Here is a 24898-nt window from a genome sequence, read left to right as displayed (position 1 = left end):
AAAGGGATCGTACAGTTTTAGTTGAGACCTATAACTTCAGGTTTCTAACATTCTTTGGTGAGATAACGAGAAACCTCTTATGAAATATGAAAGAGCATGTGATTCCAAAAGGTATTCACCATTCAGTTGATGAAAATTGGTTTGGAAATGGCAGAGATATCCAAAACAGAGTGATCCCAATAAAAGGCGGGACCCATCTTTTATTACGGTCTCTTTGTTTTATTTTGTTTTTGGATGTCTCATACATTCCACCGATTTTCATCAAATAAAATTTGAATTCCTCTTAAAATAACATGCTTTGTACTATTTTATGAGTGATTTCTTGATATATAGCAAAAAGTTAAAAGTCCAATCCCCATCTCCACCAATACTATACCATCCCTTCAAACCTGTCTTCAATGTGAGAGATGGCAATAACTTCCCGAGGTTAAATGAGACTTGGGGAAAAATTAAAAGTGTACATGTATGCACTTTATGCAGTGCACTGAATAGATTTACTTTATCTCCTTTCCTCTTTGCTTTATTCGATGCATTTAACAGATACAATGTACCACTTTGAAGAGAAGTATACACAGATTAAAGAGATAAAAAGATGAGAACGACAATTTTCAGTTCTGAAGGTATGAAATACATCAGTTCATGCAGATTCCAATCTGACTCGTTTTCACTCATTCACATCTACTTGTTTCATCTTTTCCCTTTCTGACCCATTTATTTCTTCTCTTTGTGACTGCCTTATTCCTTCTTCTGATTCTTTCATTCTTTTCCCCTTGAACTTACAAAGGAGTTTTCTTTCACCTTCCTGATACAGATATAATGCCTGCTAATCTTCATTCCAAGTCTCTTACACTTCCATCTCATCCTGAGTTGACCATTTCTTCTCCTCCACACTCTCTTAGTTCTATTCTGCAAGACAAATGTCCTCACACATTCTTCCCCTGACAAATTCATTCTAATCCTTGTCTTTAAGACTCTTATCATCATTTCATATTCCTTCCTCTCTTATCTCCTTTATTCCTATTTTCCAGGACTACCTGTACTATTCCTTCCAGGACTACCTCATTCAGTCATTCTCCCTGGTAATGATTCCCTCATCCAATCTCCACCTGATGCCCTCTCACTCCTTCAATTCATCATTCTTTCTTTCCATGACTCCTTAATCCCTTCTCCTCCTGACTACCTTTCAATCTGTCAATCCATTATTCTATCCATCAAATGACTCCCTCATTCTCTCTCTCCTCCCGACTCCCTCTCAATCCTTCATTCTGTCACTCCCTCCATCCACGACTACCTCATTCTTTCTTCTCCTGAGTCCCTTACCTTCCAGCCAGCTCCTTGTCCAGGTACTTGGCAGCCAGCCTGGCTCCATACACCTCTCCCTGCAGACCAAGGATATGCTGCCTCAGCTCAAGGTTCTCCTTCCTCATTAGGTCCAACTCAACCTCAAGGCGAACCTGCTTCAGGGAATCAGCCTTGAAGGAGTCCATCTCTTCCTCCTGAAAATTAAACAAAGCAAGCCATTAGGCAATGGTCCAGGGCCCCATTTTATCAAAAGACATAATTGATTGTAAATTCCCTTACCACACAGGCTGCCACAGACTTATGATAGAAATCAACATAATCAATTATAACTCTTCATAAAACAGGGGCCAGGACCAGTAAAAATCACTGTCGGACCAGTTACTTTTTCAGGAATGGACCCATAAAAAAATGGAAAACTGGGTACCTACTGGTCTGTCAGACCAGTAGAAAAAATTGGTTAGTGTGCAGCCCTGAACAGATAGCATTGAAATGAAGAACAGATATGAATACATGGATGAAAATACATGTACGAACAATGAGTCTACAAAAGATAAAATCCAAGTATGAAATAATGAAGAGAGTGACATACTGAAAGGACATTAAGATTGATTAATTCAAAATATTTACAGAATTCAGGATAAGAATTAATATGTTAATTCATCAAATCCACTAATGAATATAATCATATAAAACATACAGTAAACACCATACGACATTATTGTGAAAGACTGCTTTGTGGTGTGTTCTTGTTTTTCAGTTGCTGTTATTTTTTTCCCCAACCAATATTTGTACTCTGCAAATACCTCTCAGATACTGATTCCCTCACAATATGTTACTGTATATCTTTTGGGTGAACTTTGTGTGTATTCTACATAAATTGACATTTATGGAATCAAGCATTCACACGATTACACACACCTGGCCACTTGAGCTCAACAGGTGCTCGACACTTCACCAGTGTTTGCCTATATTCACCATGCATCACAAATGTTTCAACATTGAAGGGGTGGGACAAGGCTCAAGTCTTAGTCCACTCCTGAAAATTTTACCTCATTTCTTTTAAGGTAAACCCAATAGACCTGGTTAATGCCATCCTTAATAGGATTGAGTTTACATGCTGGCTATTAAGACTTCATTCCCACATTGCCTTATAGCACAACAACATCTAATATTTTGTACTTCAGAAATGGATTCTTATATTCTTTTGGATTTTGTCATTGGGACGAATTTGCATGCAAAGCGCATTGATCAGTTTTGGAAATGCACGATAAAAAAGATTATTATAACAATGTATTATCATTATATTATCATCATTATTATTATTATTACTACTACTACTATTACTATTACTATTACTATTACTATCATCATCAACATTATGTCATTATCATCATCATCATCATCATCATCATCACCATTATCATTACCATTATTATGGATTGATACCGACCACCTGGTGCAGGCATGCAATGGGTTTAATACAATTTTTGGTTCAATGAAACCCGATTCACGATCGTAAAGAATCTTTAACCCACACACACATACGTACGTCCTTCACTGAGCAAATTATGTTTCCAATTAAAGCAATGGCTAACAAGATGTATTTGCTTGTTGTTGCTCAGTTTTTTTTTTTGGTTTTTTTTTGTGTTTTGTGTTTTTTGGTTTTTTTTGTCCCAGAACACTTTACTGCATACCAGCAGTCATACTAACTGAAAAGGACAGACTGAACAATATGAAGCGATTAAATGCCCACAATGACTGGGGAAGCTTTGGTCATAAATGTCAAGCAAGGACTCTTACCAGTTTCTTCTTGATGGCCTCTGAGTCCACATTCTGGCCCAGGTTGGCGTGGAGCTGAAGCTGGACAGCATGGAGCTGCAGGAGTTGGTTGTGCAGCTCTTTCTCTAGGATTGCTTTGGCCGCCTTGGTGTCACACAGGTCTGTACGCATGTTCAGGATGTGGGCCTGTCAAAGAAAACAGAGCAACAGAAACAACATGAAGGTTGCTACCACATCAGGTTGCTACATCTCAAGGGCTTTTTACACTTGTAAATTTTTGCTTAGTCCCGTACCAACGGTGGGGCTAAGGGGGGGGGGGGGGGGGGCCTTAGCCCCACCATTGGTACGGGACTATCCTTAGCCCACTTTCTGTTTATACTCGTTTTTGCCAAAGTGGGCTAGCCCCACCGATAATCCCGTACTATCTGGCCCTGCAAAATAGCAGGGTTAGCACCGCAATTGCGGTGCCAAGCAAGTGAGTGTAAACAGAACGAAAATATAATCCGGGGCTAAGTGACGGAGACAAAGTCCGACCCCCACTGACCAATCAGAAACAAGGTAATCAAGTGCTGCCGGTGTGTGCGTGTACGTGTACAGTGCACAGCATAATCATGAATATTCATGTAGTTTGGAAAGTCCGGGGCTAAGAAATACGAGTGTAAAAAGGTCAGTTTTCTCCTTAGCCCCGGACAAGAGATAGTACGGGACTAATTGGCCAGTGTAAAAAGCTGAAAAAAATTGGTACAGGACTAACGATAGTCCTGGGTCAGAGAAAGTCCGGGGTTAAGAAACACAAGTGTAAAAAGGGCTTCAGTGGAACAGCTATTAAGTTTGCAGACCCTACAAGAAAACAATCCTGCATGAAATATGCACAATTTGATATCATCCCCGGGCCCATTTCATCAAAAGATACAATCAATTTTACATTTTCTTACAACACAGGCTACCATAGACTTACCATAGAAATTAACTACTGTATGTAATCAATCATAACTCTTCATAAAACAGGGCCCTGTAGGGACAAACTCTCCTATCTCAATAGGCAAACATTAAAAAAAATTAAAATATATATATATATATATATATATATATATATATATATGTATATATATATATATATATATATATATATAATATTTTGAATGTACAAAAAATACTGGTTTTCCTTTTAAAACGTTACAATAATTAATGAAATCCCAAACAAGTTTCTACATTATGTGACAGTAACATCAATGACACTATATTTGCAAAAATGTGATAAAAATGAATGAGTTTTTTACTCTCCTTGAAATTAATGATTTTTTTTTTTAATGTTGTTGTAAGAGGTCTTGTCACGCTAGGGATATTTACCCTTCACTAGTCTCACTCACAGACACTCTCAAAATATGCAAGAGAACACTGTACAGATAGAAGCAATCTGGACAAGGGCTAGAACAACGAGAGCGTGAAACAACAAAAATGGTGGAAATTGATGTATAACACATGTTCATGGATCTTCTGCCTGTATAAAGCCAATGGTAATTCTGGCCAATATAATACAAGGTACCATCTACATCATGTACGAGTTGCATGGTACGTATGCCTCAGATTTCAAATACTTATGAATGTGTATAACTTCAGCTATGTAAAATAATGTGTGTAAGCATCCTAAAACATATCAATATCAAGAATAATTTGGTGTAATCTATCCAGGACAGTCTCTCTAGACTTTGGCCTTGCCAGTATTAATACCCCCAGTATTTTTCAGGTACCCATTTATACACTTGGATCAAGAGGGACTACGTGGGTAAAAACATCCTGTCCAAGGACGACCTGGTTTGAACTTGGGACCCCAGTTTGAAAGTGAAGAATCTTATCCACTATGCCATAGTGCTCCTGGTGAGGTACATTGAGGGTTTTCCTACGTGAATACTTAATTTCATTACGCACAGTGTTCGTGTACTTTGTTTTTAATGAAATGCATAATATATTGACATCCTGAAGTACGTGCGTGCAGGTGTCCCTGAAATAAAAATGAGATACATTATGGCCACTTATACCAAACATTTTTGATTTTGGCTGACAGAAATTTTCCCCGAAATAATCAGCCATAATCAACTTTCCCTTGATGCAATTGGAAACTTCAAAAAAGCATTGGTAGTCAATGTAGTGTTTAAAGGACAAGTTCACCTTCATATGTGGACTGAGATAATGCAGCAAGTGGAACACGGTGAAAGTTTGAGGAAAATTTGACAATTAGATCAAAGGTTGTGAATTTTTAAAGTTTCTGTGCAGACACTGCTGGATGAGAAGACTACTGTAGACTTTGATGATGTCACATGCGTAGAACGATAAAATGAAAATATAAAGATAATTCCACAAAATTTCATTTTTTGAAAAAAAGTACATATTCCCTCAACTTTTAACTGATATTATGTTAAAGTTAATATTACTCCCTCTGCCTTCTGAAAGAGGCAAGTCATGTGCTCTTCTATTATGTGAGGAAAATGAAAATATGTTCAATTTTCTTTAAATTTTCCTTATCATTATACACGCATGACATAACACGGTGTAGTAGTCTTCAGATCCAGTGATCGCAGACCTGAAACTTCAAAAATTCATAATTGAACGAATTGTCAGATTTTCCTCTAACTTTCATGCATGTGTTCTACTAATATTGCTGCATTCTCTCAATCCATGTTTATGAAGGTGGACTTGTTTTTTATATGAACATGGCCTATTAAAGGTTTGTGCTTGCTTTAAGATTTACACAATGTAGGCCTACATGCATAGATGTACATTACTAATAAAACCCCTACTGCCTTATCAAACATAAAACTACATTAATGAGATTCACTCTGTTCATTCGCCCGCCTTTCAAGAAATTGCTTTGAGTGGGAAAAATTGTCTAATTGATCACATGAAATGTAAAGTTTTTAAGTCAAAAAGCTTTGAAAAGCAAAGTATGCACAAATTTCAGTTCAGACTAGCTAAGTGTGAATTCCTTTTTTTTTTTTTTTTCAAAAAGTAAGATTGACAATTCATGTTTTGTTTTCATTTGGATCACCCTCTTTTGGACAAATCCTTCATTTCCAATTAAACTGAATGTTGACCCTTCAACACTGCTCCTAGTCTAAACATATTATATCACTGTGAGTCAGTCGGGTACAGTATTACAGTCAGGTCACTACGTGAAATTACCATTACACAGCGGATAAAAGCACCAAATTTGGAGAGATAATCCCTCTGGACCTACTGTACTCATTGATATTAGAGTAGGAGCCCTCTGGGATTTTTTTTTATATATTCATGGTATAAATGCTGAATTTCATTAAATTGCAGAAAATTTCACATGCATGAAACTTTTGCAAATTTTGCAAGGAGCCAAGATTTGCAAAAGCAAAATGTGCACAATTCTAAACAATGCATTAAATGCTAGTAGTACTAATTCGCGGAAGTTTCACACAGCGAAAAAGACAGTCGGCTCAAATGCGTGAAAGTTTCATGTCGCAAAAATAACACTGTAATCATGTACAATTTGTATCTAAAAATTTGACATTTACAAGTATTGAAACATTCAAAGAAAACATGACACTTTTCAGACAGGTGGATCTGATCTAACGTACAGGACAATTTTTGCAAACTGCATTATACTTGTCATGTATCATGTATGCACATATGTTTTGCATTCGTATCTGTTTCAAGGCACTATGATTCAGGGATAAAATATGGCATTGACATTTGTCTGGAATATCAAAGTATCTGATCTCTATATGGATGACAACTCATAAGCAAAATTCCCAAGGGAATGTACACGATAGGTGCATCATTGAGAGATGTGGTATGCATATCATGATCATGGACATTTGGCATGAACTACAAATGTTTTAAGCCAATATCATGTCACAGGGCTGCCAACTCTCACGCACTGAGCGTGAGACTCACGCATTTTGGTCCTTTCTCACTCTAAAACTTTATTTCATTTGCATGCATTTCTATTGATCTCACTCATTTTGACTCCTAAATTATAGCATTGGCCTATGGGAGTCTCACTCTCAACTAGTTTCCAGTGTTGGCAGCCCTGCATTAGCAGCATTCACTGAATGTACAGTATGTTCATACACAATCTAGGTGCGGGAAAGAACTGATTTACCACATTTATTACAGTGTGTGTGCTGAATAAGGAACGACAAAATTGAATGAACTTCCCTGACAAAATCTCCTACACACACAGAAGTTCATATCATAGAGTGAATATAATAACTAGTCCAGTATCTATAGCACCTTTTCTATACAGAGTCAAAGTGCTTCAACAACTTCAACAAAATGCAAGAAATCAACTACATTTACTATACAAAACAAAAGAGAGAATAAATAATACGTGACTTTAAACTTGAAAGATCATTAGCAGTGGAAATGAAGCAAGAGATAAAAAAGGTCTTACTTTTGGAACAGTTTTTTAAATTGATTTGTGTTAACTGCTGACTGGATATTTGGGGGCAGACTGTTTCAGGATTGTGGTGCTGCAATACTGAAGGCACGATGTCCGGCTGTTGTTTGGGTTCTTGGAGTGGGAAGCACAGTACGTGCGGTAGACTCGAGGTTTTACACCATGTATCGGTACATTGACTGGCAGATGTGGAGCTCAGAAAGATACGCTGGTACAATGAATGCATTGTAAGAGTGTCATAAATGAGTGGCATAGATGATGACCAGTCAGCAAAGGAACCAACTTAGGTGATTTCCTCATTATGGTTCAGTTTTATTTCTTATACAATTTGTATAACTGAACTTGTTTAGAAATGTTACAGGCAAAAGTAAACATTTGTAAAATAAAAAAAAAAGCACTTCACATTGAACAAAAATCAATTAGAGCTTATCTGCAATGCAAAGACACCATATTTTCATGGGTGGTATGCATGACAACTATCTCAATTGATAAAATTTGACTTCTAAAAAATGCATTTTCTTTAAAATATTTTTTTCCTCTTTCTTGTTCATACCAGATCCTTTATATCTAGGGAAACAACAAAAACAAAAACATGTAGCACTCATCTGTGGATATCCCACGGATGTTAATGCAACAACCTACATGTAGATGATTATGCCCACTTGCACTGCAGAGAATATTGCAACTAGCATTGACATGTACCCATACAATGTAATTCAATTTGTAAGTTTGTCAGATCATGTAACTGACTGTGTACAGGGATAAGTTATCCATACATTTCATGTGTGTATGTGTACCTCAACTAGCTTTTTTTCTGTGAGTTTGCCCCATGGTTAACCAGGCATCCCTTGCTCCAGAGGAATTCAAAGAACAGTTTTGAGGATTCAAAACAAGTCTGGTATCTTGTTAACACAATCACATGACAGTTAAGATGAATAAAGAGAGATCATACTGAGTCCAGTCTATTACACATAACTTTGCAGGAAATGCCACAGCCTTGGCACTATTCCCATGCCATTCTCATTTTGTCTTTTAAACATAAAGTTCAGTGTCACAACAGATTGATTTTTAAACAGCGACTCCCAGACTGAATTCATAACTTACAGGAGAACTCCAGCTGGTTTTCTGACTTTTACATTACAACAAATAGTTAATTGTTTAAATACTGGGCACAGAGTTGATGATACTGCAGTCAACTTGGGGTATTACTGTATACACTTATGGAATTCAGAAAAAGTGATATTGTTTGAATTAACTGAAATAAAATAAAAATATGATACAGAATCCTCATTTTCTCCTCCAGGCTCTCAGTGGACTAATCAAGCTTTCCCTTGTTTTCTTTACTTCCTTTACAGGGGAGAGGGCTGCACCCATTCCCTTCCACACTCTTCAGACCTTTCATTCACATTCTCTCTTCACTGACTTACTCTCAAGCATTCACTCTGCACACCGAATCCTTCCTGTTAGTAATGTCCAGCGATTATGTAATCATCCCCCTAGTTAGCCCACATTCGTCATCACCTGTGATCATCTACTGAGGGTTGGGAAGAAATTCAATTGCCAGATACATTTGTATAAAAAAAAAAGTATACAAAACAGACACACTGCAAGGACCACAAAAGACTATAATTTTGTTTGTTCGAATACTTGAGTGGGCTTTGCGGATATCACAACAGATGAGTCCAGTAAGAAGTTTATATTCACGACAAAATTTTGCCATTAAGTTGTCCAGTCCATGAGGACTTCCAGGAGACTTCAGGAGGACATGTATGCCTAACAAAAAAATGAGCTCTCTTTTTGTATTCTAATACTGACTCAGCAGGGGGTGAGAAAGATAGTCCCCCATTTAGAGTCCCCTAGTCGTCTAGCACAAGGAATAGATTTCTGTGGAAACCAGTGGTGGTCGCGCCTTCTCCTCACGAGAGGCAGGCAGGTTCTTGTGCACACATGTATAATGCGCACTATCACCACAAACAGCACAGGACATTGGAAGTGTACCGTTAGTGCACCAGTTTTCAACAGGACCCAGATTTCGACACCCAGCAGATAATTCTCAAAAAATTTTATACTCAATACAAATGTCCGACTTCAGCAATCAACCAAGTTATCAATCACATTTCTAGTCTTATATAAACACCGTTTGTCACTTGTCATCATAATCCGACGGTAGAATATTTAGGAGAAAAGCAACACAGTGTCAGCAGAAATGTTAATGTCAGCCATTTTTAGGGGTTCAAAACAATATGACGCATTTTGTATACATCGCCGTAAAATTAAATTCACCCGTGCCGGTTATCTTGCTTTAGTATCAGTTTGTTTGCCAAATCTTGATGTTTGATTTCATAATCGTCTTTAGTAATTTCATGGCTGAATTCGTGATAAATGAGCAAAGTTGTAGAAAGAGTTGGCTTTGAGAATGTGGCACCAGATTTCGACATTCCCATATCAAGACACGTTATAGAGGAAACAACAAGTTTTTGCGCCGGTATGATTGCTAGTTTGCGTCCACAATGCAGTGTACGCGTACTGTACGCGCCATGTGATTTCTGTGTGATGCGCGCTGTGATTGTGTTGAAAAATGATGCTGGGTGTCGAAATCTGATGCCAGCGACGGCGTGACGGAAATCGCTTAAAAATTGAACGCGAGTGCATTCAAATGGGAATTCGTTTAAGGCATATTATTATTGGCCTTTGTAGCTCAACTTCATATCGAAATTCCGAGGTAAAACGGTGCAGTATTGATGGTAAACAAGGAAATGTGCTAAAGTGTCGAAAACCGGTGCCCTTACTGTATGCTGTGTTCACGCCGAGACTGTTTAGATTCCCCTCATCCAGCACAAGTGTAGCACAACCTTTGGAGTGGAGGTTGTACAACACTAGACTTGGGCTAGGCTGCCTAGTGCAATCTTTTACCTCAGACTTAATACGCCACACCCACCCAAGACTCATATGCTTTGTGCTTTGTGCCTTGACTATGTAGATTTCTAGAGTCCCCATCGTCTTTGTTTTTTATGTCTCAACAATTCCAAAACCTATTTTCATCTCATAAACTTTGAATTCCTCTTCTTGTTTTTTTTAATGGTATGCTCTGTAAACTACTGTACTATTTCATAAGTGGTTTCTTCTTGGTATCTCACAAAAAGTTAATATAAAGCCCAATTTTCATCTCCACCAATACTATGCAACCCCAACTTAGCTCGGTCTGGCTCTGTAGACCTACCGATACATTACTAGAATTAATAGAGGTCTGTAGTTAAATGTACACCACACACGGATGGATGGTCAAATAATTCTGATGCAAAACAGGGCAATCATTGCCCAAAATATAGAACATGTGCTGCACACACACACACACACACACACATACATACAAAAATATTATGAACACAGAAACAGTCTCAACGAAGTGGTATGACTAGTCCGAATCTACAATGTACTTCAGTAATACTTCAAAATGACAACAAACAGATACATATCATAAAAATTTACCTCTAGTTTGGCGTTATTCTGAAATATTGTCTGTGCCTTGTGGCAAAGTTGAGCGAATGCTGAACTCAGGGCAGTCATTTTTGCCCTTCCCTCGTAAGTCAGATCACATTGCTCAGGATCTATCTCGCCCAGGACTAGGTCAAGATCCACGAAAGCCTTGTCGAACTCCTTCTCCAAGAGATCTAGCCAGTGAAGGGCCGCCATTTCTTTGTTTCCGGACTTTTAGCTACTGAAGCTACTGACGTGACTCAACACAACAAGCCAACACGTAGCCGAAGTAGGAAGCAGCAGAGCTAGCTAACAGCAGCGGACACGTACGCGAGGTTTACGGGGGCACTCCGGCGGGGAAGAAAAGACCTTCCCACATAAACAGTGTGTGCATGTAATGCAGTGGTCGTGTCTGGTGACACGTCGATACTCACACATTCATCCGCCGTGCATAGCGCATGCATGCAGTAAAAGCGAATTAGCGGTGCTCTCGCAAAACTGTGCACAATGAAAGCACAAGGGGGCGGAATGCAATTTCGAAAGAATGATTGCGTTGACCCCACCCCGCCCCTCAAAAAAAAAAAAAAAAAAAGAGGAACATTTTTGTCGAAATCCCTTGTCTGAAAGTAAAAAAAAAAAAAAAAAAAAAAAAAAAAAATTGTGTCAACTAACTTCAAAGTTTAGGTTGGGTTTTGTTTTCTCCTTTTTTGAGGTGGAGGGGGATAATGTTAACACCTCAGTAGTCGGTTGATTGGCCTGTCTGCAATTTCTCTAGTTTATTTGTTGAAATAGATTTGATTAGAATGATAATTATTTTAAAGTGCAATTCGACACCAATTATGTCGAATGGAGTAGTATAACTATCATTGTGTTGTAGCAGTTTCATTAGATTCACACGTGGATTCAACACCCCCTCCCCCCCCCAAAAAAAAAAAAAAAAAAGTCATAGAATTTTAAATTTTCACACTTATGCCACAGAGCAGTGATACTGGCCACTGCATGATCGGCCCTCGAAATGGTGCGGTGATGATGGATGTCAATTTACATCTCAGTCGATCCAAAGGTTTGTGTGAATGCGAAAAATATAATTAGTCAAAATGCACAAACAGAAATATTTTGACATTAAAGCTACTAAAAAGCAAGGAAAATGTTTTAATTTAAATGTGCATCAAATGATCATTTCAATTACAAAATATAAAACAGTCCTCGCTATACACAACAAGTGCAGTACCACTATAAATAAAAAAAAAATTGCATTTATCTCTCTAAATCATGAGGATCTAAATTGAAAAGCCATTAAATCTTTTTTTTTTTAATTCAAGCTCTTTATATTATACGCGATACATTGATAGGAATACCTAATCTGAAAGTGTTGACATTGCAAGGATACCATTAACCCTATAAAGCCCAAGCTATTTTGACCCCTCGCAGGCCCAAGGGGGGGGGGGGGCACATTGTGCCCCCCCCCCTATATAACTTTTTTGTTATTTGATGTATCATTGTCATATTTGGCACGTGGGTAGAGTAACTCATACTCTACATGACCGTACATTTGAATTTTCACAAGGTCACCTATGGAGGGCACTATTTACAAAAATATAAAGAAAATACATAGGAAATATGCTAAAAACATGATTTTTCGGTATAATTTCTTTATCCCCATTATATATGTCTTATTATAGACCATTCATTTTCATATTTGCCACAAATGATAAGCAAGAGTGGAATTTTATTATTTGTTATGTTTGAAATTTCTCAAGGTCACCACATGGGGGCGCTATTCATATCAACATAGTGATACATTATGAGACCTGAGATGAAATGTTTGGGATGGGTAAATGTATAGTTATGACATTTCATATTTACATAATAGTGGAATTTTGAGATTGCAAATTGATAATATGATAAACTAATGATATTAGAGGCATAACTTGGGTGAAGGAATCAAAATAACTCAAAATACAAGGGCAATCTGTAGAAAATATTATTGTTTTCAATTATCTCTATTATATCTATCGTTTTATGCCTTTGTCACATAAAAACAAAGGAAATAATAAGAAAACAAACTTTCCAGGACCATAATTACTTCAAATTTTGCTTCTTCAACAAATTTCAGCCTAGAATCACCCATTTCATACACTGTAATGCTGTTAAATGAAATGGGAACAGAAAAAAGATGTAAAATCTGACTGACATGGTTGTCAGTTTATGGTTGCCATGGTAACCAGCAACATCAAATATAGCTAAATCATATATCAAAATGTTCGAAATAAGATTCTAGGAAAAGTCACCAAATTTGGTTGAAATCGGATTAAGGACGAAGGAGTGGCAAACGAAAATCTGGTAGGGGGCACAATGTGCCCCCCCCCCCCCCTTGGGCTTTATAGGGTTAATGCACTGTGGTCTTGCATATCAATGCTATAGCAGTTTATTTTGTTTCACTTCATTGTGGGTTTTTATGCTGATGTTCCTGTTATGTTGGGTTATGCCACGCATAGGATGACTTCCTTGCTTCTATAGTCTTGGTAATATTTTTGGTGCAATAATTTTCCTGTCCCATGGCGAAATTTACATTCGACTTCATCCTCGGCCCAACTCAGCATGACATGATTGTCCATTCCCCAGCTGCGGCGGCCAGGCATTTCTGACTCAATTACTCAGGAGCCATGACCAGAGTCTTCAAGTGCCATCGATCCTTTTTGCTGTTGTTGTTGTCGTTGTTGTTGTTGTTATTGTTGTTTCTTTTTTTTAGTCCTTTTTAGCCGCACATTATGATAATAGCCTTTTCTAATCATAGACCTTTTACTGAAACTCTATCAGCACAATTAAAGTGGTATAAAACCCGATAGGCCTACATCCGACAGTGGCATGTTACTCAGGCCTGTTACTTCAGTGTGAAGAAGAAGGAGGAGGAGGAGGAAGAGAAGAGGAGAAGGAGCCGAAGGAGAAGGAGAAGGAGAAGAAGAAGAAGAAGAAGAAGAAGAAGAAGAAGAAGAAGAAGAAGAAGAAAAAAAAGAAATAGAAGATTGCAGAAGAAGAACAATAAGAAGCTTTCTTTCCAATGGAATTTATTTTTGCGCCACAAATGATCAGATTTCAATAATTTGTTTATTGTATGCTTGTTAGATTATCATTTTTGTGTCAATAAATAATTATTATGTTTCTTCTTCTTTTTCTTCTTCTTCTTCTATTTAGATAGACTGAGTGATACTTCATTATTATTATCATTATTGTTATTATTATATTATAATCCCACTATATATATATATATATATATATATATATATATATATATATATATATATATATATATATATATATATATATATATACATATACAATGTACATGTATGTATAAGACTATAAGACTATAATTATACATATTTATGTATATATATCTTTTTTTTTTTTGGGGGGGGGGGTAGTTTTAAAAACGACATCCTTCCTTGGATAATGGGGGGGGGGCGGGGGCGTGTTTTTTTTAGACGGCACAGATTGGGGAAACTAAAAATCTATCGGGGACCCTATCACTAAACCTAACCCTAATCCTAATCCTAACCCTAACCATCGAAACCTAACCCTAACCCTAACCCTAACCCTAACCCTAACCCCAATCCTAACCCTAACCCTAACCATAACCATAACCAAAAACCCTAACCCAACGTTTTTCCCATAGGTTTAACACGCGCCATGCCCCAATCTGTGTCGTCTTTTAAAAAAACGCAGCCGGGGGGGGGGGGGGGGGGTCGATCCCCATTATAATACTCGAGTATCAGTGCAGAAAACGGAGATGGCGTGCTGCTCGACACACGCGTGCCGTGGTCTGGCGAAAAGTAAGACAGCATACCTACATCTTCGGAGCTTAGTTCGGCAAATATGTGGTGAGATTCTACCTTTATTATCGTTTAACGGTTGATATGTACCATAATTCTTAGCTGTATTGATGTTCCAGATATGTAAGAGGCATGTATTTCTCAGCTAAAGAAAGCCTATAGATGAGGTTATGCCCCTTGCGTATATCAGTCCCATACGAGGGATTCTGTGTGTGCAGTATGTCCATAGCCTGTATTGTGCCATTGCATTGTGTAAAACGGGTAATAATTTAGACCAAGTTTTAATGAGTTTAGTAAAAGCTGTTCCTGTAGTAAGTTAGAAGCAGCTAACAATTAGTAGCTTCGTTGATTTCTTGTAAGTATTTTGTTTAAGTTGCTGTCAGTAACTCCACTGTTGTTGAAGCACTTTTCGTTTTACTATTTCTGATTTAGTTTCTAGTGTAGTACTAGTAGAGTAACTGCGTCAGTAAGCGGCCGTGCAGCCGTTCGCGGCAGGTACAACATCGTGTACACGGTAATATACAGCTAAACACAGCATTGCACTGTTACATGCACACTACACATATACTAACACACTAGCAATCAACAAAAACCAACCGATAAAATGGGCACGATCTCTGACGTAAGTGAAATTTTCTCACCTAGATGACAACATATCGCATCCAAAATGAAATTTTTGGTACTTCTTAACATAACAGTTAAGAAACAATGGTCCAAGAAACTGGATTTTTTTTCGTTTTCTCGATGTTCATGGATTTTGAAAACATATCCTCACGTAAAATAGAATTTTCGCGAGCCGATGTGGGCCGCCATTTTTTTCAGAAAGTGGATGTTACCATCGAAAAAAATGAGAAAAACACAAGAAAGACATCAACAACACCGCCAGAAGTGCGATCTTGTTTGCGGCCAATGCATGTGCGCATGCTATTTTCACATGCTTTCGCAATGGGAATTGGCGCTTACGCAATGTTCGCGAGACATGTGAAGGCGTTCAGCTAAAGATCGCGGAGCACGCGCGTATTGCATCTAGGGATTGTACATCGTGCCGCAAGCAGAAATACTACGTCGCATATCGCCCTTATCGGCGAAAATTGTGCAGGGTTTTGCCATGGTAAATCATGAAAACTGCGTTGGTCAATGGTAAATTTCTTTCATGAAAACAATTGCGTTAATGAATAATCTTGTCTATGATATATGAAATGGTTGAAAATAATTTGCCTGATTTGTTTACAAGTTGGAAAAACTCTTAACAATGCTTAAACTGCCGCAAACGGGATATTTTACTCTAGTGTGTGTAGAAAATACGCTAGTAGGCTAGAGGTTCTATAGACTCTATATAAATGTAGACTATTTTTTTTTTGTTGCTATGCACAGAGAATCTTGTGTTGAAATTGTTTTGACTTCTTTATGAGAAGAAGGACTAGACTCTACGTACAACATTGTAGGTACATGAATTATTATTATTAGTGTTAATGTACAACTGTGGTCAGTGTGGACCAATTCAATTTTGCTTGATGAAGTATAGTAGCCCTACTACATATCGACCACCCTTATTGAAACCGACCGCGTATAATTCGCGCACTGAACACTTAGTACGCACTTCTCTGCGCGCAAAGCACATAAAAATGGATTGGCTTTGAATGTAGATTAGGATGGTGTGGGAAAACGTGATAATTCACTGTTCATTTATGGTTTTAATCAAGGACAAAATTTCGAATGAATATTTTCACCGAATCGTAATGACAGCACAATGTAATGTCTATGGAAGTTTCTAAAAGGCTTCTAGAAAGCTTCGTACAACACGGTGTTCAATACAACTCGGTTTACGTGCATTGTCAATGCAAAATCAGCGGTCGATCCTAAAAACGCGATTTACTGCGGGGAGCTGAAACGAGGCCACGCAAGTTCGTCGGCGATATTTTTGCACTGAAACTTCGAATCGAAAAGGGAACAACGGCATTTGATAGAGCTGGATTTTCTCAATCACGTAGGTCAAGTTTTTTATGTGAATTTCAGTGTTAAATATTCTTATCAAGCAAATAAACATTAGGCGGTCGATTAGTAGTAGGTCCAACCCTACTAATAAAATCTGAGATCATTGTGATACGTAAAAATAGCTGAGATATAAGTACTGAACAGTGATTGAAAATGATCAAGAGTTTGACATTTAGGTGAAAGATCCATGGCAATAAGGGGACTTTGTCTTTCAATATTTAATTTCACTCATCACAGCTCATTTTTCTTTGTGTGTGTGTGTGTGTTGTATGCCACTCTATAGTTTCTTCAGTGGCATTCTCAAGTGATACACCAGGAGATGACTCGCCACCAGCATCTTCACAGCTCAGTGAGTCGGCGGCATCACTTCGTGCATCCCTGACCACAAGAGGCCCGAGGCGGAAGAAGGTCGGCGAAGCAGTGCAGGAGAGAAAATTTTTCAGTCCCGAGTTTGAAATCCCCTATGGGCGACGCAACAAGCTGAAAGACTTTCTGGAGAGACAGGATTGCTATAGCAGGCGAAAGGTCATTGATGTACCAGAGTTTTACCCTGGTAAGCAAGTACCAGGATTATTGGTGTTTAACTTTTCATAAAATCTATATTAATTTCAGAATATTTTAAGCTGATAGGCCTATCCTTATTCATTGAGCTTGTCAGTATTTTGGAAGATTAAAGAACATATCATCTACATCACTCTTGGCAAATGTCTTGTTGATTTGATTTTATTACTTTCTTTCATGAGAAAATATTTGACAGTATTTTCTATTGCAACTAGTGACTTGATTTATAAGAGAATGAGGAGATGATCCTTCTAGAGCCATTCCCAACCTTGGAAATAACGTTTAAAGGGTGTGTACAGTTCTGCTCTAGGTGAGGATTTAGCTTTTAACGTTTTGCGAGATATTCAGAAACCACTCTATGAGATGTCAAAGAGCATGCAGTTCTAAGGGGTATCAAAAGTTTATTCGATGAAAATCGGTTTTGAAATGGCCGAGATATCCAAAAACAAGATGAAACAAAGAGATCCTAATAAAGTTGTGGCATGTCGCCTTTTATTATTAGCACTTTGTTGGATATCTCAGCCATTTGAAAACCAATTTTCATCAAATAAACGTTGAATCCTTCTTAAAATTACATGCTCTTTCATACATTGTATTTCATAAGAGGCTTTTCATTATCTCACCTAGGAATGTTCAAAACATGAATCCCCACCTCAACCAGTACTGTACAGTCCCTTTAAAATACACTTTGCTCTTCATTCATTTCTTCAGAAGTAGCAGGTATTAAACATCAAAGAAGAACAAGGCTCATAAAGGACAATGTATCTAAAATTCCAAGCATCTTAGTCAAGGGCAGTGAAAAAAAAATGTGTCACATTATGTATGACAAAAGTAGGAATTGGTAGGACTACTTAACGTTTGAAATTTGCTGTGGTATGAGAAAAACCTAGAGCCCAGAAGAAATATGGCAGAAATAATTCAGTAAGATTCAGGTCAATATATGTTATCTGAAACCATTAAGTACAAAATATAGTATTTCTTACTATTTATTATGCATTCCATATTGAGTACATGTTTGAGTCATCTACAATGTATGATTTACTTATAGTCTGTTTGAGGTGTCAACAAACGCAACACACCCTATCAATGGTCAGTAAGATAGTGTTCCAACAGAGCGGGATCTTGATATGGGGGCGTAACATACGAAGGTGATACAAATATGAAATGATATATTTCCTCTCCATTTGTTGTCAGCAACATTTCCAAACATTTATAGTGGCTCATATTTGTTTCTCTTACTTTTTTGCAACAACACGAATATGAATGCAGGATCTATTTTGGCTGTTACCGTCTCTGATCCATACGCACCTGGTAAAGCGAGTCGTTTTGTTGGTATCTGCATTGAAAGGAAGAATTATGGCCTTGGAGCAAGTTTCAAGCTGCGCAATGTCATCGATGAGCAAGGCAAGTGTAGTATCCTGACAATGTTCCATTTCCAGTTATTGATGAATGCTGCCCTCTTGTGGCAATAAGTGTGCAGAATCAAGTGTACGATCATGAGCAAGATGTCAGACGATTAAAAGTCGGACTACCAAATATGGTTGCCGTGTGAACTCTTTCGATTTGTAAACCTAGTAGGTTAGCACAGTAAGGCTTCATCAAGGGCAAAATTATGCAAAGAAAGAACAACTTGAATTCTACAGACGAAGCAGCTATGGCATCCTCTCTCAAGAAAGGAAGGAAGGGGGTTTAACAAGTCGCAGTGAACTTGCTGTTTAGAGATGGATGGCTTGGGTAGTAGTAACAAAGGAACAAGAGGTCAGCACAATGTAAGGTGAAGTAGAACAAATAAGAAAACCCCAAAGTAAGATGAATTATCTCATTAACAAGGATCAGTAGGGTCTCAAAGTCACTCTGTTTTATTGTCATGGCCATCAACCTATCTCCGAATATAACCCAATGAATCTTTTACAATTTATTGGGTTTCGGAAGCTTGTAGCTTAAAAGGGAGTGGATTAAGTAAACCTTTGATTGGCATTGCTGACATGTAAACAAAATATTCAGTTTGAATTTCATATTTGTGAAGAATATGACTTCCTAGCTTGTGATGATGTGCCAGAACAAAATGTCCCGAACATATTTTGTGGCTGAATCATGGATAGAATGTTCATTTGAGTAAACGTTAAATTTGTCAGGAAATTGTGACCAACACAAAGGGTCTGTATTAAAGAAGTCTTGGTTGCACAGTTGCATTTTGTTTGGATTGAGATAAAAATCTTTCAGTCTAGTGCAACGATCCAAATACATGGTTATTCCAGTCTGGTTTTGAATGTCAGTAAATTTTGATTGGGGACATAAAATTTTTTCTTTACAGACCAATCTGACCTAGCAGCACATCTGCCATTGCCAGCATTACTGTAGTGTCTCATGTGCGAGTGCTCAGGGAACACTGCAGTAATTACGGTTGTGCTGCTTACCAGGTCAAATTGGTCAATAATTTTCTTTGTGAAAGTATTCTAGGTAATGGATAGCAACTTTCATCTTGCTTCTTGGACTGTTGTTTTATGGAACATATTATTTATTGTTTCATTGCTACAGGCATTGAGATCAACTACCAGATATACAGTCCCCTGATCAAGAAGATAGAGGTTCTAAAGCTTGAGAAGCGGCTGGACAACAACATCCAGTATCTGCGGGACGCCTTGCCTGAGTACAGCACCATAGACCCAGAAATGACTGCTATCAAACACCCACCGGGCAAGCCTGTTCCTGTTAATGACATCAAGGTATATACTGTAGAAGCAGACATTTTTGTGCAAGTAATTTTTCACACAAGTCATGCACTTTACTGGCTAAGAGGAATTTTATATGCTTTTAAATCTCTCAGACAGTGACAATGATTGAGTGAGCACTTCAAACAGTTCATTGCTGTCATGGCTATGGCAGCACTTTCTACAGTGAAAGGTGACTGGTCTGGAATGCAAACTTCAAATCCATACACATCACAGGACTAGCAAATATGACAAAAAACAAAAACAAAACTACAAACAGAATGGTAGTTCCACCTCTACAATGTATTTACCTTAAAATCAAAGATATGGAATGATATTACAGATAATCAATAAATTATGCACGAAAAAGTCTTTTATTTTTGCACTACATTGTAGTTTCACTTCTCTCAAAATAAAATGTGTTCAATTTTCACGTTCACCTATAATAACAGACATAAGAATTGTTACCCCCATTTCAGTATGTTGCTCAAAAAGAGCTCATCATTTGCTACAGATGATGATATTGATGATGCTAATTATAAGTCATAATTGTTACAGATGGGATAGCTACTAGTATACTTGGAATTATGAGTGAGTCAAAAGCTTTTCTTGTAGCATTTTTTTTTTTCATGCAAATGTTCCCATGAAAGTGATAACTACATATAAGAAGCGATTTTTGTCAAAGTTTTTGAGGGAACAACTCCACGGTGATTTGTTCATTTGATTATGGAATCTGAATTATAGGTTACACTACAGCAAACTTTATACACAAGAAAGTTTATTCATTTTACTTCTTTAAGGATCCATTTCAATGTGTTTGGATGCGAATCAACTGAATTAATTGATGTAGATGCCTCCCATACTTGTATTCAAATGATATTGGCTATATTGTGAACCATCACAGTCCATACTTTGTCTCCCAATACTCCCATGCAAACATGGAACACTCCCTCAGTGCTTGATTATTTACATGTCAATGTCATAGGTCAAGATGAAGCCGAGGCCGTGGCACAGACGTTGGGAGCGTTTCAACCTACAGGGGGCGGACTTGAGTGATGTTCTCTCACCAGAGAGGCTCGAAGAGGGCAAGACATGGAACGTCCCGCAGTACAAGAAAATGGATCTTCTCAACATCTACCCAATGAGCTCGCACAGCAGGGAGGACAGGTCAAAGGTCAAACAGGAGTTTGAGCGGCACGTGGAGGAGTTGAAGAGGAAGAAGAAGCAGCGAGGGTCGTAGCGCCCTGGAAATAGAACATCTAGATTCCCCCCTTACTGTTTCTATGGCAACATAGTGATGAGCAGTGGCGTACCGTGGGTCAAGACATTGGGGGGGCACCTCATGGCAGCAACATCAGAATTGCATAACGTAACAATTAAATGCGAGCGAGCGGAGCGAGCGAGCTTGAAAATTTTTACATTTTACAGTCCCCAAACTGCTGTTTGTAGCTATATATAATAATATATGTATGTATGTATATATATATATATATATATATATATAATATTTGCTTTGGAAATTAAGGGGGTTGCACCGGGCGCAACTGCTGGCAGTTGCTGGCAGTAACATCACGAGAATGGCATAACGATTAAATGCGAGCGAGCGAAGCGAGCGAGCTTGAAAATTTTGACATTTTACAGTCCCCAAACTGCCGTTTGTAGCGATATTTTTTCGCTTTGGAAACTCAGGAGGGGGGGGGGGGCGCACCGGGTGCAACTGCTGGCAATTACTGGCAGTAATATCAGGAGAATGGCATATAACGGTTAAATGCGAGCGAGCGAAGCGAGCGAGCTTGCAAATTTTGACATTTTATGTTCCCAAAATTGCCGTTTTTAGGTATATTTTTTCGCTTTGGAAATTAAGGGGAGGGGGCGCATCGGGCGCAACTGCTCGCAATTACTGACAGCAACATCAGGAGAATTGCATAGCGATTAAATGCGAGCGAGCGAAGCGAGCGAGCTTGAAAATTTTGACATTTTACAGTCCCAAAACTGCCGTTTGTAGCTATATTTTTTCGCTTTGGAAATTAAGGAGAGGGGGCGCACCGGGCGCAGCTGCTGGCAATTACTGACAGCATCAGGAGAATTGCATAACGATTAAATGCGAGCGAGCGAAGCGAGCGAGCTTGAATATTTTGACATTTTATAGTCCCAAAACTGCCGTTTTTAGCTATATTTTTTCGCTTTGGAAATTAAAGGGAGGGGGCGCACCGGGCGCAACTGCTGGCAATTACTGACAGCAACATCAGGAGAATTGCATAGCGATTAAATGGGAGCGAGCGAAGCGAGCGAGCTTGAAAATTTTGACATTTTACAGTCCCAAAACTGCCGTTTTCAGCTATATTTTTTCGCTTTGGAATTTGAGGAGAGGGCCTGGGCGCACCGGGCACAACTGCTGGCAATTACTGACAGCAACATCAGGAGAATTGCATAACGATTAAATGCGAGCGAGCGAAGCGAGCGGCTTGAAAATTTTGACATTTTATAGTCCCCAAACTGCCGTTTGTAGCTATATTTTTTCGCTTTGAAAATTAAGGGGAGCGGACGCACCGGGCGCAACTGCTGGCAATTACTGACAGCAGCATCAGGAGAATTGCATAACGATTAAATGCGAGCGAGCGAAGCGAGCGAGCTTGAAAATTTTGACATTTTACAGTCCAAAAAATGTCGTTTGTAGCTACATATATATTTTTTCGCTTTGGAGGGAGGGGGCGCCCGGTGCGCCCCCTGGATCCGCCACTGGTAGTCAAGGGTGTCGGTTTATGTTCATGATTGGGGGAGGTATGACCAGCGAGGGGGCGTCGAAGTGACCAAGCGGGAGAAGGATGTCCAAAATCTGCACTTTATATAGAGCATCCCCTAATTTGTTTGTGTTTGTGAGTGTGTGTTTCATAATAGATGGAAAAGTTAGGAAATAGCCAAGGTCAAGTCTTATTATTGGCAATGCAAGGCATTTTAATATAAACTAGTATGTAAAGCAACACTGCAAAATCAATGATCAAGCTTTGATAGCAAATGTGTACAACCTATCAAACATCACATTGCGCAACATTGCAGCGACTCTTTTTGCCATTCCGATGTTCTGAGTACACTGCGCACATCCTGCTTGTATTCAAAATGCCAACCAGGAATCACACTGAATCACAATCTTTTGTCGTCTCCGGGCTTCTTGAACAATGTTTCACTATAATACCTCTTTAGTTATTATGGTTAAAAGAAATCTTAGAAAAATATCTTTTTTCTTGATCATCCTTTCATGTCGATTTCAAAAGCAGTTTACTAACCCTTGAATTACCATTTTGGTAGGTTTTTTTTTTTTTTTTTTTTTTTTTTTTTACCAGCGGATTGGGGGGGCACGTGCCCCCCCATGCCCCCCCGTAGTTACGCCACTGGTGATGAGTACACTATAATGGACCATGACTGTTTCATAGATAAACAGTGATGTACATGAATGTCATTGTAGTGTTATTGCTGTGGCTATTTCACCTTCTATGGCAAGAAATTTGGCTCATTGGGCTTTTATACAAAAAGCTGGAATGCTGCAGCTAGAAACAACAGAAGTCAAGTCTCAGGAGATTGACATGATGGGCCACAGAGAATAGTGACATCTCCTCATGAGGGCGCATTTTCTTCCAGATTTGAGCAGAAATAATCGGAGTGGATTTTTGTATCATCGCTATTCTTTATGTCATGCATACCTACCAGGAGGTAACGCTTGATTGATAACTCTTCCTCCTTAAAAAAAAAAAAGAGGAAAATTACAAAAGAATGCAAGCAAAAGAGAATGACCGAGAAAATTTACGATGACTGAATTGCAGATGATGTAATACATGTATTCCTGAATCTATTTAAGGCAAAATCTGCACACATATAAATCCTGACCTCACCGATGTTAGATGGGTTGTTGAATTGCAGTTGCTTTTGTACAGGTAAACCCTGTTAATAACGAACATGGTTATATTTTGTTACATTTAAATGTATATTGGGCACAACTCTCTTGTAAAAACAAGCAAATTTTGAAACTCCCGACAATATTCCGAAGTATGAGAAAATTTCCGTGGTGAAACCATCATTATTTCCTTATTTAATCGGTTTGTTACATTGAGAGTGAAAGAACTTGGATGGAGGGGGCAGCAGATAGGCAACACTTGCTTTGGCAAACTCAAGTTTTTCAGGTGGTCGTAGGAGAAGGGGTGACTTAATTTTAGGCTGTGGCATGCTTCCATTTCATTATATGTGATACAATGTATGAAATTCGTAGAAACTGTTTATTGGATGCAAGTGGAATGCTGTGTAGGTTAAATGTGAGTTTGAATATACACATTGTCAAAGTGATGATTCCACATGCTCTTTATTTGACACTAAGTTATGCCAACAAGATGATTTTCTAATAAATCCAGAAGTGGGGCTTGCCGTGTAGCAATAGTCTAGTCCTACATGCATGTACATTACATGTGTATTTATGTTGCAACCTACATATTTATAAGCTTGAGATTTCATTGTACACGTAATGAGAAAAAACTGGTGGTCCCAAGCATCTCGCTATAATATGGTTTGCCTGTATCTCATTGGGGATCATTCCACAGTAAACATCATTAGAGAAACGTTGTTCTGACCCGACAGGTTGGATATGCAAAACCAGTATATACAGTTCAATTCTTGTTATGACAAATTCTATGGGAGTAGTGAAGCTATTTCATTATTTCAAAATTTTGGAATATCAGCTGGGGTTTGAGAAAAAAAAAATTAAAGAAATTTTCAAAGAAAGATTGCATTATCATAATGAAAGTATGTTTCGTAAGTGTTCAGTA

At 38.3% G+C, this 24898-nt stretch overlaps 2 protein-coding genes across 2 annotated transcripts; one reads left to right on the top strand and one right to left on the bottom strand.

Moving 5' to 3' along the window:
- Positions 1–1316: 1316 nt before the first annotated feature.
- On the bottom strand, positions 1317–11203 carry LOC140242254 (Golgi-associated PDZ and coiled-coil motif-containing protein-like). The gene is made up of 3 exons (XM_072321998.1): positions 11000–11203; positions 3103–3267; positions 1317–1496 (listed from the first exon to the last, which is right to left on the bottom strand). The coding sequence occupies exons 1-3, from the start codon at positions 11201–11203 to the stop codon at positions 1317–1319; spliced, it is 549 nt and encodes a 182-aa protein (XP_072178099.1).
- A 110-nt stretch (positions 11204–11313) lies between these two features.
- On the top strand, positions 11314–21383 carry LOC140242741 (large ribosomal subunit protein bL19m-like). The gene is made up of 6 exons (XM_072322500.1): positions 11314–11371; positions 14769–14868; positions 17099–17368; positions 18646–18780; positions 19915–20102; positions 21073–21383. Exons 2-6 carry the CDS (start codon positions 14778–14780, stop codon positions 21325–21327), a joined length of 939 nt encoding a protein of 312 aa, XP_072178601.1. The 5' UTR covers positions 11314–11371; positions 14769–14777; the 3' UTR covers positions 21328–21383.
- The last annotated feature ends 3515 nt before the right edge of the window (positions 21384–24898 follow it).

The sequence above is a fragment of the Diadema setosum genome, chromosome 19 (genome assembly GCF_964275005.1).
Source record: "Diadema setosum chromosome 19, eeDiaSeto1, whole genome shotgun sequence".
NCBI lineage: Eukaryota > Metazoa > Echinodermata > Echinoidea > Diadematoida > Diadematidae > Diadema > Diadema setosum.
Note: the sequence above shows the minus strand (reverse complement) of the source record. Positions and strands in the feature narration are given on the sequence as shown.